The sequence below is a fragment of the Rissa tridactyla genome, chromosome 1, assembly GCF_028500815.1.
Source record: "Rissa tridactyla isolate bRisTri1 chromosome 1, bRisTri1.patW.cur.20221130, whole genome shotgun sequence".
In the NCBI taxonomy this organism is placed as follows: Eukaryota; Metazoa; Chordata; class Aves; order Charadriiformes; family Laridae; genus Rissa; species Rissa tridactyla.
Window position 1 is genome coordinate 98,397,351 of NC_071466.1, and position 18,873 is coordinate 98,416,223.

General features: G+C 38.5%; 1 protein-coding gene across 2 annotated transcripts in view; it reads right to left on the minus strand.

Moving 5' to 3' along the window:
* Positions 1 to 459: 459 nt before the first annotated feature.
* TRAPPC10 (trafficking protein particle complex subunit 10) overlaps positions 460 to 18,873 on the minus strand; it is a 45,531-nt gene continuing 27,117 nt past the window's right edge. Inside the window, exons 13-23 of one of the 2 annotated variants that reach the window (XM_054181420.1) lie at positions 17,849 to 17,961; positions 15,124 to 15,638; positions 11,262 to 11,403; positions 9,983 to 10,141; positions 8,641 to 8,870; positions 7,716 to 7,816; positions 7,134 to 7,260; positions 5,411 to 5,581; positions 3,932 to 4,109; positions 3,340 to 3,534; positions 460 to 2,530 (exon numbers count right to left, since the gene is read on the minus strand). In XM_054181420.1, coding sequence (XP_054037395.1) covers positions 2,292 to 2,530; positions 3,340 to 3,534; positions 3,932 to 4,109; positions 5,411 to 5,581; positions 7,134 to 7,260; positions 7,716 to 7,816; positions 8,641 to 8,870; positions 9,983 to 10,141; positions 11,262 to 11,403; positions 15,124 to 15,638; positions 17,849 to 17,961 — 2,170 coding nt within the window. In that variant the 3' untranslated portion in view covers positions 460 to 2,291. Of the gene's footprint in view, positions 2,531 to 3,339; positions 3,535 to 3,931; positions 4,130 to 5,410; positions 5,582 to 7,133; positions 7,261 to 7,715; positions 7,817 to 8,640; positions 8,871 to 9,982; positions 10,142 to 11,261; positions 11,404 to 15,123; positions 15,639 to 17,848; positions 17,962 to 18,873 lie in introns of those variants that run through there. The other variant, XM_054181509.1, reaches the window with a different exon arrangement.

The window sequence follows — 18,873 nt, forward strand, 5'->3', positions numbered from 1 at the left end:
ATGCGCTCCTTGGCACGGACTGTGCCATCACCTGGCCTCTGCAGCCAGGGCCATGCTCGCTTCTTCAACCCTTCTCGTGTCTCCCCAGGACAGCGCCGCTGGGCCACGGTTCCTGGCCATGACAGGACCCAGAGGGGACACGGCCGGAGTCTGAACAAAGACTGGGGCCCAGGCAGCTGGAAGTGCTGGTCCGTGTGCTGCGCTGGTGGCTGTGGAGCTACTCAAAGCCTGAAGAGCAGCAGCCCTGAGGTGGCTCCCCTGCGGATGCCGGGCAGCTCTGTTCCAGAAAGAGGCAACCCCCGTCAGATACAGGAAGAGAACGCTTTAGACTCGTATTCTAAATACGTCCCCTCATTTAAGTTTAGAAAAATATTTTTCTGCTAAAGTACCTTTGGCTAAAATAGATGAAACAATCACTCCCTCAAAGAAAATAGGAGAAGTTACAGAAGCGAAGTGGGATTTCTTTTTAAAACATGTATATTTAGAACTGTAACGCTTACAATTTCATTAAACAATCTTAGTACAATGTGTTTCATCTAACAGTATATTACAGAACAATGTGAAAAATGATTTAATAGCAAACCATGAAAATGGAATTAATTATAATACCTGCAGTGTCAAAGTCACTAACTTGTTACCTTTTCCAGTCAAAGAATCCCAGCAGTCATTCGCACTAAATGATGCTTTGGGCTTTATCCAGCATAAAATGGTATGATTTCCACAGAGAAAGGGCATTCCTTCACAGAAAGAAGATGCATAACAAGAACATTTTCAGCTAGCAGGTCTACTTTATACATCTATTTAGACATATTCTTTTTTTAAAATAAAAAATAATAATAATTAAAAAAATGTTTAGACCAGTGCAGGGTGCCTATTCATTTTTCGACTTAATTGCGATTCTTTTTGGAAAGAGGGTTTGTTTTTTTTCTTCCCCTTTACAATTTAGCAGAACCTGAGTTTAGAAAAAAAATAATAATGAACTTGTCTAATGAGCAGTTTCTCACTTTAGCTTTACTGCCAAGTATTTGATATGGGACAGTTTTCCTCTGTGGAGTCTGTTGACAACGCACCATTATAGATCTGCAAGTAGAAAAGGTCATTCTCACATTAAATGCACAAGTTCCAATATCAGAAGCAGGACATCAGAAGGAGTTGTAATTTTTCCAGTCACAGGTGGATTTGCAACGTTCACAAAAATTACACTTTTTTTTTTTTACATTTTTGTATTTACATTTCAGATATAAATAATGAAATTCTTTAAGTTACACATTTTAACTTTGCTTCACAATTATTCTACATCTGCAAGCTTTCCTATATCAACCAACCTCTTTCTTCCATCATGAATGCGGAATTCTGGCCTCTAATCAGTAATAATTACAATAAGCCTTTATGATGAAAGGTTGACTGTTCAAGTATCACATCATACTGAAATTTTTGCCCCAATTTAAAAATTGGGGCAGCAAACCAAGCCACTTAGAAATGGTAATAAAAGAAATTAATCTGGGAACTCAATAAGCCAAATAATTTATTATTAAATTCTATCAATATCTTTCTTTGGTAAGAACTATGCAAGAGGATGACCCAACCCCCAACCCCAAAAAAATCATATAATATGTGACATCACAGTGTCTACTCTGTGAAGGAGAAAGCCTCAAAAAAATTAAGGAATTTTGTTCAGTTAAGATTGTTTATAGCGGTAGCTCTCCCATGCATCTAAGTATGCAAATGATGGAAGTTTAATACAAAATTGCAACGGCAGGAATTAACAGTGATTAAAAAAAAAAAAACCAAACAGAAAAGCAACTATTACACCAGTGAATGTGCTGTTGTATGCTTTGTTGTGTTTCTGGCACGTGTGTGGAAAAGCCTGTAAATTATTACATAAAAATCCAAGATTTGGATAATTATCATCACCCAACTCTAAATTCTAAAATATGTACGAAGCGTGAAATTTCTCAGCTGCCAGACAAAAATAAAGTGGTCCAAGTATTTGGAGTTTTTGTTTTTGTTGCCCTGTGTGGTGATGCAGGATGTGACCGAAGGGAGAAAACCCAATAGCTTACACAAAACATACTGAAGTGGCGATATAAACTAGCTGACACAAGCTTCACTGTACATTTAAATTGATACAATTGTCTGGTGCTTCCATGGCCAGGACATGTTGAGTGCCATAGGTCTCCTTAGAGTTAGAATGTTACAACAAAGACTAATCAGGTCATAATATCCTTTAAAGTGCTTTCATATCCAGTTTCTAATGGGGTTTTTGTTTTCCTTCTTTTCATACCGCGTTGTCACGTGACATTGACTTCCAGAACATGGTCGTCCTTGCTGGGAATGACAAGTATTTGCATACCCGTGCTGCAGTTGAAGACCTGACCAGATGAAAAGGATTGCAGACGGGGCATTGGCAAACCTTTATGTTCCCCGCTAGCCGTGGAATGCAAGCTACCTCTGCTCCTTATGCTGCTGCTGTCAGCCTGATCATCCATATTCTTGTCCACAGACAGGTTATCGTTTTCAATCCAGCTATCTGTTTAAAACAAAAGACCCACAGTTTTATTCTACAGAGCGATTAAGCAACTTAAAAATTATTTCGGAGCTCAGATGCGCAGTCAGTTTACCGCATGTTAACAGTTACTGATCATCTCTGCTGAAGTTAACAGTCTGTGCACGCTTTTGGCCTGCAGCAGACGTAACAGTGAATTATATTGGTTTCTAAGGAAAATTTGAGTAGCATTACCTCACGTTTGTCACAGGCTAGAAAGGTGGACCCTGGCAGCTCCTGCTGACAAACGGTAAATTGCTCGCACAGGTGAATTCTCACTACAGTGCTGGGACTACTCAACAGTACACATAAACACACTAGGTCGCTGTGGTAATTTAAATTCTTCGCCTCATCTGGTTTATATACCACAAATTTTCAGCAGTTCTTTTATTTTTTACTTAATCCTTTCAAAAACTGGTAAAAAATGTCAAAGTCAATGAAGACACAGCAGACGTGCAGTTTACAGACAATGAAACCGCACGATTAGAGGGTTTATCAAGTAGTTTTCACTTAATTATAAATCCAGTGACAACTAATTTGCACAATAATCTTTAAAGGAAATATAAGAAAACAACACATTTATTATTCCCCCTCACAGATTAAGACTGCAACCCCAATTCAAAGTTCCCATTAGAACAACGTTTTATAAGTTCCAAACCAGAACTGTGAGTGAAGGTAAGTAACAAAGACACTCAATCAGCACACTTCCTTGCATTGCTTTTCTCTTTACACAAGAACACAGGAGAAGCAGAATCAGACTTCTGCAAGTAGCCATGTAGTCAAGATAGCTTTACCAGCATCAAGTTGCATGGAGTGAGCAGAATGGTGAGGGAGGTATTTAAACAATCTGACATCAGGAAAAGGTAGACATCCAGCAAACAGTGGCATCACTTCCATGTGGACTTTGTGAGTTGCTCGAGCCGCAACAGGCATCGATATCACTCCAGAACTTTTTCCACAGACTGCCCAGTTACTACTGTTGTCAACAACTGCAAGAATAAAGAGCAAGCACTATAAAGATCTTTCCTGAAAAACGGAGAACCTTCAGTATAGTTTTAGAGCACTTTTAAAATCAGTATTTTAGCAACACCTAAGAGCTTTTATAGGTGAAGAGTTATTCAAGTTAAGAAAACAGCCCTACACAAAAGGGACCATAGCTGGGCCTCAAGCAAGTATCCATCCAGTCTGAACAACATTTATATTTCACTTGAAGACAGATTAATGAGGAAAAATGAAACATTCTCAGTCTAGCAAAATGAAAACTGCTTTACTGAGCAGCCGTACTCACAATACAAGAATATATGCCATAGAAAATCTGGCAGATGTCATTATCAAGACAAAGCTACTGGGGAATTTTGTCAATATGCTTAAGAAAAATATTCTTACCTTCATACATAAGTTTTGTTGTGCAATATCCATCTGATTCTGTTAATGCTTCATCTCTGTCAACTTCTGAGAGGTCAACAAGTCGTGTGATTGACACCTCTAAAGAGCAGAGTGAGCCTGTTTTACAATACTCTGCCCCCAATGGTGGAAAAATTTCAGTTTTCACATGATACAATGTCTGTCAGGAAGAAAATAGTGCTGTTATCAAGAAAAAAGGGGTGTTTTACTTGTGCTTAGAATGAACTGGACAATTGATACAGTACAAACTCAACCTTACATTTAACATCCATTAAATCTTTTTAATGCCAGATTCAGTTATAAGTAATTTTCACTTCATTATCTTGCTCAGTTTGAGAAAATAATCAAAACCAAATTTGATTCGATCTATTTTTGATACCAGCAGCGAGCATACCATTTTTCCCTTCACTTCTGTGCTTTGACTCAGTCTTTCAATGCTCCTAAGTGGACACAAATCTTCTCACTATTTAAACAAACTTTTACTAGTTTCTTGGCTCCTCACTTTCCAGACGCATCACTCAGATTCTGAGTAACACAGGAGAACTACTTCATCACTCTTACCATCATAGTCCCCACACTATCAAAGAGCTAATTTTTAATTATTACAAAATTGAATTTCTACCAAAATCCCCCACCGTTTAACACAGTTACTTCTCTTTAAAAACTCCAGAAATATGCTGATACAGGTGCCAAGAAATGCCAGTTACATGCCAGTAGGTAACCAAATACCTAAAATATTGCTCAATGCCAGTCTGTAATAAGTGGGTAGAAAACAAAGCAACACCGAAAACAGAAAAAAGGATTTAATCAAATGAGTCTTCTCATGTTGCTACTTTTTACCCAAGCATCAAAAAGGGTTAACACAAGACTGAATTTAGAGATGAGATTAAATGATGTTGATAAAATTCTTTTAATAGGAAGTTATATCTAGCCTATAAACTTCCTAGCTGATCAAAGGAATAAAAAGTTTGTCCATAAAGGGAAAGAAACATTTAAGATAATGGCCTAGAAAACCCTAAATATTTCATTAGAGGAGTTCATCTCAAGCACTAGGAAAAACAACTCAAATGCTTTCAATAGCGAAGATTTTTTGGAAATTGCCATTTGCTTTGCAGAGCACAGTCTTAAGCCAGAAGGGAAAAAGCACTCAGTAATCTAAGGAGAGTTTCCATGGCACAAGCCCAGGAAGGCAAAAACACAGAAAAAAAATGAAACGAGATCAAGGATACTTGCACAAGTGTTATGTTTCCCCCCAGTTCCCACTCCAGTGGCAAGTATATGATTCCACCACATATCAGGCCTCAGTTCTATCGATCAACAAACTGGCTTTCCAATGATTCTAAGTAGGTATCAATCTCATGAGGTAAACAGAAGTTTTCTAATATATTTCTTGACTTTCCCTTTCCAGATATTAGGAAACCATATTCAGTTAACACATGCTATACTTAGAAGAGTACTTACAAAAAAATTTTCCACTTGGAATTCATAAGTGAACGGCTTCAGGGTAAAAGACTGTTCTTCAGAGGTAGCTGGACAAAAGCTGACTGAAAACAGGCACTGCAAGGAGAGAGGAAGCTCTTTCGTCCACTTCAATTCCCATACAAAGAATATTGATTGCTTACTGTATATGACCTGAAAGAGAATGTTTATAGTATTAGCTCCTTCCTTCCTCTGAAAAAGAAGTGGAAACGCACATACATATGTTTGTCTGTTCTGGCATTAATATAGTTTATAAAAACAAATTACCTGTTTAGTGTTAAATAAAGCACTAGGGAAAATACGCAACCAAAATAACTAGTAGTGATTTTTTTTTTTTAACAACGCGCATCTAATTAAAAGGAGGGATACATTTCACTGTCAGAATCAATGCTTCAAGAGAGCAGACTTCACATTCAAGTATGTGTGAAAAATATCTTATTCAAATGTCAAATTAAGTGCAAGGTCCTCCATCTGGGTCGGGGCAATCCCAAGCACCAATATAGGCTGGGCAGTGACCGGCTTGAGAGCAGCCCTGAAGAAAAGGACTTGGGGGTGCTGGCAGACGGGAGGCTCAACCTGTGCCGTCAGTGTGCACTAGCAGCCCAGAAAGCCAATCGTATCCTGGGCTGCATCAGGAGAAGCATGGCCAGCAGGTTGAGGGAGGTGATTCTCCCCCTCTACTCTGGTGAGACCCCACCTGGAGTACTGAGTCCAATTCTGGAGCCCCTACTACAAGAGAAATATGGACATGCTGGAACGTGTCCAGAGAAGGGCCATGAGGATGATCAGAGGGCTGGAGCACCTCTCCTATGAGGACAGACTGAGGGAGTTGGGGTTGTTCAGTCTGCAGAAAAGAAGGCTCCGAGGAGACCTTATAGCGGCCTACCAGTATCTTAAGGGGGCCTACAAGAAAGCTGGTGAGGGACTTTTTAGGATGGTAGTGGTAGGACTAGAGGGAATGGATTAAAACTAGAGATGGGACGATTCAGACTGGACGTTAGGAAGAAGTTCTTCACTGTGAGGGTGGTGAGACACTGGAACAGGTTGCCCAGAGAGGTGGTAGAAGCCCCCCCATCCCTGGAATTTTTTAAGGCCAGGCTGGACGGGGCTCTGAGCAACCTGATCTAGTGGGAGGTGTCCCTGCCCACGGCAGGGGTGTTGGAACTGGATGATCTTTAAGGTCCCTTCCAACCCAAACCATTCTATGATTCTATATCAATAATGTTTGTATATACTTTCCCTAGGCACCAAGAATGACCAATTTAATATCACGTTCAGAAAAGGCTGAAAGAAGTCTCAAGGGGACTGTTTTGCAACTTAACTAGTTTACAGCAGTATTTAATTGGAAAATGGTCTCCACCTGATTTTTTCCTAAAACCTAATAACAAATGGCAGCTGTAAGATGAACAAATTAAATGTTAACAGTGATGTTATACTGCTTTACATAAGGCAAATGGGAAAGTTTGAAAAACTTATCTAATAATCTTTGCAAGTTTTAGAATTTAATCGGAGATCTACAGGTGTAAATGCCTTCTAAAGAATCTTTAAGAATCAAAGTTACTCAGGACTACAAAGGTCTGACTATCAGTTATGAGCCTTACTTACTACAAAATCCATGTGCAGAAGTGCTAAGAATTTCACTAAAAGAAGTTTCATCTAGCAGAACTGCCAACGAGCTCATAAACTGCCAAGTGAATCTTTTTACCTGTTGAGATTCAGGGTTCAGAGGTACCAGCTGCAAATCTGTACAGTCAGCAGAATTTTTTAGGCTGTAGTCTGAAAGCTGGAAACAGAGTTCTGACAAATTCTGGACACAGACTTGCACATATTTCCTGAAAAACATGACACAGTTTGTTCAACAGAAGTTGAATAGTTACATTGAAAGAGCACACATCCATAAAATGGTTTTCAAAGTGCACAGCTGAAGCAAAACCAGAATGGCAGGTATATTTGTTTCTTTCAGTCTTTTCCTCAGTACTTACGAGTCTGTAGAAACAAGGCTGTAAAACATCCTCTTTCATATTAAATGACAACAAGTAACTACACAGAAATAGGCTAGCTTGGTTTATCTTGTGGTCTTATTTCAAAAATATCTGAAACCACATATTTGTTTTATTGTTATGAAAGAACACCAGAGGAAATGCACAAGCTTCCAATGGGAAGCTGTGTACGATAACAGAAGCCCAATTTAAAAAAAAAAAAAGGCTGCTATAAACATTACTTATGAAACTCCAGCTCCGTATTTTGTAAGAAGAAAGAAACAATAAATAATTAATGAGTACATTACCGTTTGCCAGCCGACAATAAGGAATGCTTGGCATTAAAAGGTATGCAGAATGTTAACGCAATAATAGTAGAGTAAATCGACCAAGGACAATCAATGGTTACCTAAAGGAAAAAGGGAACAAATTTCTTATTCTTAATGGTCTTTGGCATAACAATTTTGCTTTTCTTCTCATTTCTAAGCAAAACTTTTCTCAGCAAGTGTCTACAGCTAACGCATCCAGAAGATGAAGACGAAAAAAAAATTAAATTAAAAACCAAAAATCAGTATGTCAAAACCTATAGGTTTTTGTTTTCCTGTGAGTGAGATATGAAATCTCAAAGAAGCTTTTCCTGTGGAAACTGACATACCCAGTCCTGAAGACTAGAAATAAAAGAAGGGGAATAGAAGAAAGAAAAGATTAGAGTACACTAATAATACACCAATAGCATCTTAATACAATAATTTGGTAGAAGGTCAATATCAAATAAATTGCTATAAGATCTATTTCTGAAATGTCTTTATAATACTTTAAATATATAAGCATAAGCTCAAAATATTTAAAAAAGGATGTATTTAAGGTATATTTGATTTAACTTGAAGCAGCACACTTAAGTGAAGAATTTTTCCTGAAGCGAATGCTGCCATTCTTCCAATTTTAAAGTATGTATATTTAACAACATATTTTTATATGCAGAGATAAAAAATAAAAATCTTTTGTCACATCCCATTTTAGCAATGCTAGTCTACAGCCATTCCTTTTTACCTGACTCTTCACACACAAGGATACACAGCAACACACTTCGTCAATTTTAACAAGGAGTAACACTTTGAAAGGTGACGGTTTTGAGATCATTTCAGTGTTCCATCACCCCCGCTTCTATTTTGTGAAGCGTATGCCCCTGTGATCAAATAGATCACATAATAAAAATGTTAAATTGCATCTTACTTTTTGGTCAACAGTAGCCATGCAGTTGTCTTGTTTCTGCTTCTCTTTGTTTTTTCTGTGAACTTCTTTATTTGTAGCATTTTCTTTCTCTGCTGCAGATTCTGTGGCTGATGGCAAATACATGACTTCTAGTTCAAATTCAATCACGTGATATGCAGGAGCCACTGGCAAACTGATGCTTGTGATCTTTTCAGAAGACTGAATCCTTAATGATGATTCTGAGATCTTTTCTACAGTTGCGTAGAATGGGGGGAAGAAAGTAGCTTTAAAACCCATTTATCCCTTCCCAATTTTCATTTTAATCTGTAACTACATAATGCAACTAGCTTAAAAAGCTAAGTGTTGCAGAAAAATACGTGGTGCCATAACCATTTCCTAGCAAGACCTCCATGTTTGCAAAAACAGCAACAAGAAACCATGTTTTGCAACTCCACGGTAACCTCTTCAAATGAGCTATAATCCACACATCTTAAATACCACCGCTGTTCACACTTTCCCAACACTAGCGCCCTATCCTTCTTAAACTGCAGGAAGATAACCGCCTCATTCTGTATAACAGTCCCTTCCAATGTTCAAGAAAGAACCGAGAGGGCAATTTGATAACAAGCTTCAAACTAGCTGAAGAGCTACTTTAGTCCATCACATGATACCTATTGAAGTTTTTACAACGTCCCGCACTTCTTTAGTTTCATAATCTCACTTCAAGCAAACTTACAACTTACTGAACACACACGCATCAGTATTCTTGGTCATCATTCACCATCTGTCTTTAAAATACTACACATGGGATGCCTCTGTATAGTCTATTTCTTAATTTTATCAAGTCTGTTTTCCATTTATATAAAAGTTGCTTGAGTTTGAGCAACTGAGGAGACTATATAGTACTTCTGGTTGGAAAAAAAGGAATTAGGATGTGATCTGTTTAGATGAAACGCCATCCAAAGAAAGTGCTCCATTTACATAGAGTACTATGTAAAAACCTACCTACAACTACCTCAATAAAAATGGTCCAGTTAAAATAGAGCCCACATAGTAACAAAAGATCACCATCATTCACTTGGAAATCATGACAGATGCTGACCTCAGCAGCAGCTTCACCATGCCTACTGAATTTCATCAATGAAAGTAAAAGTTGTTCAGCTATGTTTGCTGAAAAGTTCATACTACTACTTCGAGGGTGAAAGTTTAAGACCTTTCTTGCACTGAAGTCCCTAGAATTTTTCTTAATAATGACTATGAACAAGGCAGTGTCAGGGTTCTTAATGCTCTAAGTACAGGTTTACTTCAGGATTACTGAATTCTCAGCCATTCAAAGACTATTAATTTTTACTTCATTGCTTACCTCTGGTGTTGGAATAGATCACGGCCTTGCTCTCCGGATGGTACAGAATAGGCATGGCATCCGCGTTACTGAGCTGCAAAGTATCGCCATTCTTCATGCTGTAGTGACCAGTAGTCACCGTGAATTTTACCTTCTGGGGAATGCCAGCCAAAAGGCTATCTGAGGAAGAAAGAGGGAATTGTTAACAGTACTCATCAGTAGATGGTTACAATGCACTGTTAAGGCTTGTAAGTAATATTCCCAGACAATTTGCCACACATATTAGGGTAACTTAAAAGTGTGGAGTTTTGATGTTATGCAACACATTAAACCTAGCTCAGATACATCGGTATGGAGAAACTGGCTGCTTCAACACACAGTTTCTTGGATGGCTTAGAGCAGCTGGTTCACATACTGCGTACCTCTGGCAGCACAGAATTCAGTGAAATAACAAAAAGCTTAGTAAGTTCTTTGGGATGATTGTTAAATTCTCCAGGTTGCAGACAGCTTTATGTTTTTGCATGTACGATGCCAGTCACACCCACATGCTGTATTTACATAATCAAGATAACAAGAATACTAGTATGCACACACGCTCTCAAACATCTGAATCACAACCATCAATTCCATGGGAGTGGCTAACTTGATTAATGCCCAATATGCCTGTCCTTCCTTCACCACACATTGCAAGCCCTGTAACTGGAATGATAGCACAAAATGCATATTAACTCCTCAACTGCCTCAGTTAATAGCCTGAAAACAAAATGGCTATTAACTTCCATTTATAAACTTTAATAAACTCTACAACAAGTAATGCTCAGCTGTCCATGAAACCAATGGATGCATTTGGTATTAAATTTCAATAAGTTTATATTCTCATGTCTAGTAGAAAAATCCCAGTTCTTACGCATTTCTCTTAAATACCAAAGAGACACAGCGTCACAGAACTAACCAGTAAGGACTTCCATCAATTACAAATCTAAATATTCACTTCTAATCAGTGTGCCAGCTCAAATCATACCTGGTATTTAAGTGACAGTGCTACATGTTCAAATTCATGTTCAAAAGTGACACTACATATTTCAGAGCGAAGCACCAAAATTAGTTGTTGAAAACTAGCCGTCATCGACAGAGCGTACTTGATGGATAATTTGAAAAGTGAGAATTTATTTTAGACTCAAAATTAAGAGTAAGGCAAAAAAAATTCTGAGCAATATTCAAGTCAGAAAAAGCTTTATCTAGTCCCACGAGAATACAACAGAAATCATCAAAACAACTTCAGCATAGCAACTGTACCTACCAGTCATTGGTTCCACTTTTAGCTGGGGCTCCTGAGAATATACATCATACTGCACAATTGGGTAAATATGAAGAAGGACAAACTGTACTTTTCCCACTGAGGTGCACAGTTGCCTGAGTGTGTACGTCCCAGGTTCTTTGGCCTTTGAAGAAAACATTTGAATGGATTTTTCGATTTAGGAAATATTTCTAGAACAAAACATCTACGAAAGAACAGCATGTTCGCAGCTCATTGCTATCAGATTCTTTGCATTTGTAAATTAAAATGAAAGACTTGTTCTCTAAGTGACAAGATTTTCACAAAGGAGCACCTTTTGCCCCGTTAAGATAGAAGCTCTAGAGTGCTGGCTGATTCAAGAAAAAACATCATAAGTAATCATCGGAATAATTATTATAGTAGCTATGCTGTCAAACGGTTATTTTGGGGTGCTTTTGGTCTTGTTACTTGGTTGGCTCCCACCCCCCCCTCCAGTGCCACATACATTAAAATATAATAAATATAATTACAGTTATTAAGGACTGAAATTATTTTTAGCAAGCAACAAAATGCTTACTTGGCTAACATTCATAAAAATCCTACAACATTTATATAAGGCACAGCTTTCATCTCAAGCTACCAATTTCACACACTCCCCACCCCACGTCCTGTGTAAATGCTTGCAAAAAAAAGAAAAAAAACCCATACATATTTAATTTCAAACTCTTCTCTTACACTGACTAATGGGATTCTAGGTATTTTTCGATAACTTTATAAAAAGGCAATTCTGTAACATCTGCTAGTATATTTATTCTTGATTCTATTTGCTCTTAGCTACTACTGCTAGGGAATGGGAAATGTTTTCTTTCTCCGTGTGCCATCATACCAAGTGTAACACATAAATATTGACGCTGGGTATAATTAAATCTAAAGAATAAGATTAGAAGTTACAGAGAAAAGCTGTTAATGACTTAACATTCAAACCTCGCTTACAGAGTTATTGACAAAGCAAATCCTGACTGAAATTCAGTATTATGCATTTTGACATTAAAGTAACTAAATTTTGCCCCTTGAATACTTTATAAACAGAAAAGCACAAGGGAAGTCTTTCATAATATATTACATGCTTTAAACATCAACATGAGATGGGAATATAGGTCTGAAGCACTTAGATAATGCTTTCTGATCTCTCAAAGCTTGAAAAAAATATACTAAAAGATTGCTTTCAACATAAATAATGCTAATCATCAGTCCAAGATCTCCCTCTGCATCTTAGAAGCACAGTCATTCCTCTGTCAGTGAAAGCAGTGCAATTAAGCATTACTGTAAGAAAATTTAGAAAACAAGTTGTCAGCAGTTTCTATCCTCTGCCCAGCTATGTAATCCAGTAGAAGCAACACCGTATGCTACCGAGGTAATGGATTTTTAGTAAATATTTTTTTAAATACTGCAGCTCAAGTCTAGAGAAGCTTCCATCATGTCAGCTAGTTACACACTGTTGAAAGTCATAATACATTCAGATTTTCCCTTTAAGGACAGATGTCATGCTTTGAACAACTGAGTAAGATGCACACTGAGCAGTCTTCCCATACAAAGTTCTTTCAAGAAAGAAAGGTTGGGGAAAAAAGGAAAGTTATAAGTATAAGGCTGTCCATCCTCCAATAGCCACCAGAAGCATGCAGAACAAGGTAAATTTAAAGCAGAGCTATATCTAGCTTTTCATCCATATCTCTTCTTCAGTGGTTTCAGATTGTGTCCTCATCCCACTAAGCCAAAATGCCTGCTCGGAACAGCTCTATTCTAGTAAGGCTGCTTCACCTGAAATCCACTTCTACATACATGTTAATTTATTTTACATAAAACATATTTGCAGACACCAAGACCTCTGACATCTCCAAATCCCATTAACTTGCCCCAATCCTTTGAAAGAATAAGAAACCTAAAGAATCAGGCCAGTAGGTCCTTCAAATGACATTACTGCCATTTCACATTGTATCATCAGGCACCTGAACTCAACTTCCATCTTGAGATACTGCTATCCACACAGGTTCCACAATGTGCATGTGCACATGTACCAAGCTTCACTCTAAACAAAGTTCTACAACAAGACAGAAATAATTTAAAAAAAAAAAAGGGAAAAAAAAAAGAAAAAGTTAAAATCTGAGGTGTGGAGCACTTCAAATATGCTAAGGATGCTAAAAGAAACCTCCTGGGCAGCTCTGTCAAGCTATCATAGAATCATATCAATCTTCAGTCATCGAAAGCAGATATGTAGATTCTTTTTTCAAAATCAGTTTTAAAAAAGTGACCAAAGCCAATTTAATCCAATTAGAAAATGTCAAAGCTAGCAGGCAGATATACCATGTATGACTGCAAAATACTTTATCTCTTCATAGTATCCATATCCTTTCTAGTATACAGGCTGGATAATGCTCAGAAAATTAAGTAGTTATGAGACACCTTTTGCATTCCTCATTGTGTTGCCCCATCTCTTGTTAATCATTCAGACGCTGCACTGAATTTCTCAGCATTTTCTCACTCAAGTTTTCCCTACATTGATGCTCATAATTGTAGTATTGAACTCTGCTAAATACTTCCCTAGAAAAGGTTACAGAGGTGGGGAGGGAGATAGAAAGTATTAAAAGAAAACTCAAACAACAGAACAACGTTATACTTGAAGCCAGATGCTCCTACTCCTGGAACACCAAAAAGATGGTGAAGTCTTGCTTTTGAGAATGCTCGGCATTTCACTTGCTAGAACTAAGTCAGCAGGTAAATGTCTTTCCCCATTTCATTAAAACAAGGAAACAAACCACAAAACAGCAAAGTACGAGGCCGCAGAATAAATTAACCAGTTTAAAAAAAAAAAAAAACACACAAAAAACCCCCCAAAAAACCCAAACCAAACCAAAAAACCAAAACCAAACACACACCACAAGCAACAGGACTGGTACTCAAGGCCTGCTGATTTCCAGTTACTATGCATCTAGTAGTAATGCAATGTGAACAGAACTGATAAGCACTACTGTCTTTAAATATTTCAGCAATTACTGAGAGGAGCTAGCTTGCTGGGGGAAGAATGGGAGGGAAAAAAGTATTACTCCATGTATTAAGCTGACTTAGAGTGCATGTGTAAGTTGGGAATTGAGGGAGTTCATACACAACACTCTATGGCAGAGGCAGGACTGTAATCCATTTCCTGAGGGTGGCATTTAGCCGTGACACTCTTATTTTCAGTGTGTTTTGAGGAGCTTGCTCATGCAGATTTAGTCTTCCTGTAGCAGAGAATCCTTATGTTCTTGTCTTTTCATTCCTTATGTGATTAAGATGAATAATGGGGGCAATCTTAATTCTGACATCTTCTAAATTCAAATATTTGAAGCTGAGCTTAACTTTGTCATACTTCTTGCAGGTAGGTTTACTACATGCATCAAGTGAAAAAAATATTCTACCGCCCTCCACAGTGAAGAACAGGCTATCAAACCACACAGTCACTTACTAAGGACTAGAAAATCCATTCCCATTACAATTTTTAAACATTACTCTCAATGAGCTCAACAGCGAAGTACAGTACATTATCTTGTGTATGAATTTATCAGTTTAATTTTTGGCAGCAGTAATCAAGACATTTAAAACATGTTTTGAAAGGGTGGCTAATGATTGGAAATAGGAGAGTCACCTGTACATTTTGGCATAAATGCAACAGCCTTTATTCATGGGAAATTAAGGTCTAGAACAACAAAAAGAAAGCCACAAGGGGAATGGCATCACCCAAGCTATAACAGGAAGCAACAGAGGTACCACTTGCCAGCACTATGCTCTTCCTAGCCAGTGCTTTTAGTTCTTCTTTCATGAGTGCCATGTTCACTCAACTATAAAAACTTACCTGAGTATTGAATGTTATTTTATTGACCCCTGGTTCCAGTATTAAGTTGTTGCATTTCAACACGTGAGCCCCATCTTCTAAAGTCACCCCAGAGGGTATATCCAGCGAACTGCTGCTCTCTTGCCTTCGTAGAAGCATGTGCACATTTTTGCAGATAATTCCTGCTGTGTTCAAAGAGTTATCTGAGGGACTCCGTTCATACATTTCATATAGCTCCAGTGCTGGCAAGTTGTTTCTTGACAAAGGAAAGCCTGCAACTTCATTTGGAAAGTTGATAACACCATTGGAAGTTTTGTGCTTAGTGAGCCACTCCGCTGTTTTTCTGTAACTATTTTTTTCAATGCTGAAGTGAACATGGATGGCAATCTGATCCACTTGGACAGGGATGGGCATTTGGCTCAGCAAAGTCAACTCAATAGACAACATTCCACCCACATGGACAACAGCATTTGCAGGGTCAAAATGTAGAGTTTTCAACTGCGCAAAGGAGTGCATAGGCAATATAACCTTTTGACCTGGAAAGATAAAACCAGGGATTTTATTCTTCTGAAGTGCTGCTGGAGACCAGCAAGTCTTTTCTCTTAAAAATTTAACCCCTAGAATTAAACAGATCAACAACTTTTCACAATGAATCCTTTCACAATAAATCAGTACTTTCATATTTTAGTTTTATCTGGCATAGAAATGAGACTTAAAGATGCTGAGATTTCTTTTCTAAGTTACATTACTACAATTTTAGTGCTCAAGCTATTAAAGACAAACTAAGAGAGCGTCTCAGCAGAAGTTTAACATTTCACTACTACATAAAGCATTCTAGACGAACACAGTAGCATAAAGTGACAAATTTCCCAGAGTACATAAATTAAAAGCAAGTACAAGTTTAAGAAACTAATGATCCGACTAGTGCCTTGATCCATCAGCTCTACCATGCAAGGGTTTTTCATTCTCTTTTCTAGACTCCAAAAAACAACACAGAGACAGCACCAAAACTTAATTAAGAAGCAAGTTGTATTGTGTTTGTATGGCAAGGTTTTAGTAGCAGGGGTCTACATGGGTGGTTTCTGTGAGAATCTGCTAGAAGCTTCCCCTATGTCCAATAAGGCTAAAGCCCACTGGCTCCAAGATGGACTCACTGCTGGCCAAGCCCAAGCCCAAGCCCATCAGTGGTGGTGGTGTTGCCTCTGCGGTAACATATTTAAGAAGGGGAAAACAAAACTGCACAATTGCAGCCAGAGAGGAGCAAGAATATGTGAGAGAAACAACTTTGCAGACACCAAGGTCAGTGAAGGAGGGGGGAGGTGGTGCTCCAGGCACCAGAGCAGAGATTCATTCCCCTGCAGCCTGTGGAGAAGACAATGGTGAGGCAGGCTGTCCCCCTGCAGCCCATGGAGATTATGCAGCTATCCACCTGCAGCCCATTGTGGACCCCATGCTGGAGCAGGTGGATGCCCAAAGGAGGCTGTGATTCTGTGGAAGGCCCACACTGGAGCAGGCTCCTGGTAGGACCCGTGGACCCATGGAGAGAGGAGCCCACACTAGACCAGGTAGCTGGCAGGACTTGTGACCCCATGGGGGACGCACGCTGGAGCGGTCTTTTCCTGAAGGACTGCACCCCGTGGAAGGGACTCATGCTGGAGCCGTTTGTGAAGAGCTGCAGCCCATGGGAAGGACCCACATTGGAGAAGTTTGTGGAGGACTGTCTCCTGTGGGAAGGACCCCACGCTGCAGCAGGGGAAGAGTGTGAGGAGTCCTCCCCCTGAGGGGAAAGGAGAGGCAGAAATCACGCATGAAGCCCCATTCCCTGTCCCCCTGCACTGCTAGGGGGAGGAGATAGAGAATTTGGGAGTAAAGTTGAGCCTAGGAAGAAGGGAGGGGTGGGGGGAAGGTGTTTTTAAGTTTAGTTTTTATTTCTCATTATCCTACTCTGATTTGATTGGTAATAAATTAAATAAATTAAATTTCCCTCAAGTCAGGTCTGTTTTGCCTGTGACAGTAATTGCCGAGTGATCTCCCCCTGTCCTTATCTCGAGCCATGAGCCTTTCATTATATCTTCGCTCCCCTGTCCAGCTGAGGAGGGGAGCAATAGGGTGGCTTTGGTGGGCACCTGGCATCCAGCCAGGGTCAACCCACCACACAAGTCTAAAATAATATATTACTTATGGTACAACCATTCATCAAGAAAAACTTGTGCATAAAAAATAGCAGTCTTCAGATCTACAGGAACTATTCTATATGAATTTGAATTATGATTAATATCTGAGGACAAGGTATTACTGAAGCAGCAGGAAGAATAAAGATAAGAGGTAGGACGGTCAAAATAATAAGGTGCAAGTGGATGGGAACAGATCTAATATCAAACCCAAAAACGGTATCATCACAGAGCTGTCATCTATGTGCCAGCAGTGTAGAGCAGACTTAGGAATTTGGAAAAAACCCAACACAAGATAAATTATGAGCTGTCAAAGCAAAGAAACAGATAAGTGAAGGAAAACAAAGACTTTGTGGTATTCAGGATGAAAATGGTAAATACCCTTTCATCTTTGACTATTCTTAATTATTGCAGAAGTTCTACAAATGTTCTGGAGATGACAAGAGAAGAACCATGTTGGTTCAGAAGTTACACACAAGGCAATGAAAACAATCAGAAAAAGCCTTCCAATCTACTTTTAGGGAAAGATCAGATTAGAGCAGCTTAAGTTTTAAGTATTTAAGAACCAGACTTACCTTGGTTCTCTGCTTGCTGATTGGCAAAATCTAGTATTTCTTGGCAAAAGCTTTTGCGTTCATCTTCTGTTAAGTGCTTATCACCAGCTAAAAGGCTGCTTGTTTGAAGATAACTAACAAAGTTAAGGAAATATGAAATAGAAACCTACAACATTCAGAAATTTGACTGAAAACAAGACAGTTCAAGTACTGCTTTTCTGATCTTTTTTAATACAAGACCTGCTTTTATCACCACCACACTCTTCCATTAGAAAAGAAACAATGGAAGATTTACTGTCAACTAAGAATGTTTCAGAATCTCTACTTTTTGCAGACCTACTAAAATATGATCCATTATTAGCCTGTGCAATCTTCCCCCATCTAAAAAGATGAGTGAGCATAGAAAATTCATTTGACAATAGATAAATGCAGCATGCAAGTTAAAGACCCAGTGTCTTGCATTACGCTGCCCAACATTGAGAACTAAATAACTTGAGTATTTGATTATATTCCAATCTACTTGGCTGAGAAACTGCCAGCTGTTACAGCATCACTTACCATAACTAAGTCATAAGACATTCTTTCTACGTTTGAGTGCTAAGGATACAAATGCTCATTTAAGTATCTAGCTAAGATTGCAATATTACTGGTTCATTCTTTAAGAGCATTTGCACTGAAGCAGAAAAATTTGAGAATATTTAAAAGTGATGTAAGAATTTTCAAAGGAGGCAGACATTTACAATGTCTAAGTCTAGTTCTAAACAAACAATCAAAAAACAAAAAAGAACAAAACCCAAAATACACTACAAATTCAAATTTACCTGAACTGATTTTCAGCTACAGTAAAATTCCTAGTACTGTCACTTACAGACTAAAATATGAGTTTCTTATGCAAAGAAAAAAAAACAACCAAAAAAAAACCCCCACAACTTTAAAAAAAGCTAAAAGGACCATTCAAAAAAAGTTGTCTTTCCTTGCCATTTCCACAAGAACTGTCCTGCAGGAAGTACTCTGTTCAGTTGACCATCCCAGTTTGGAACACCTAG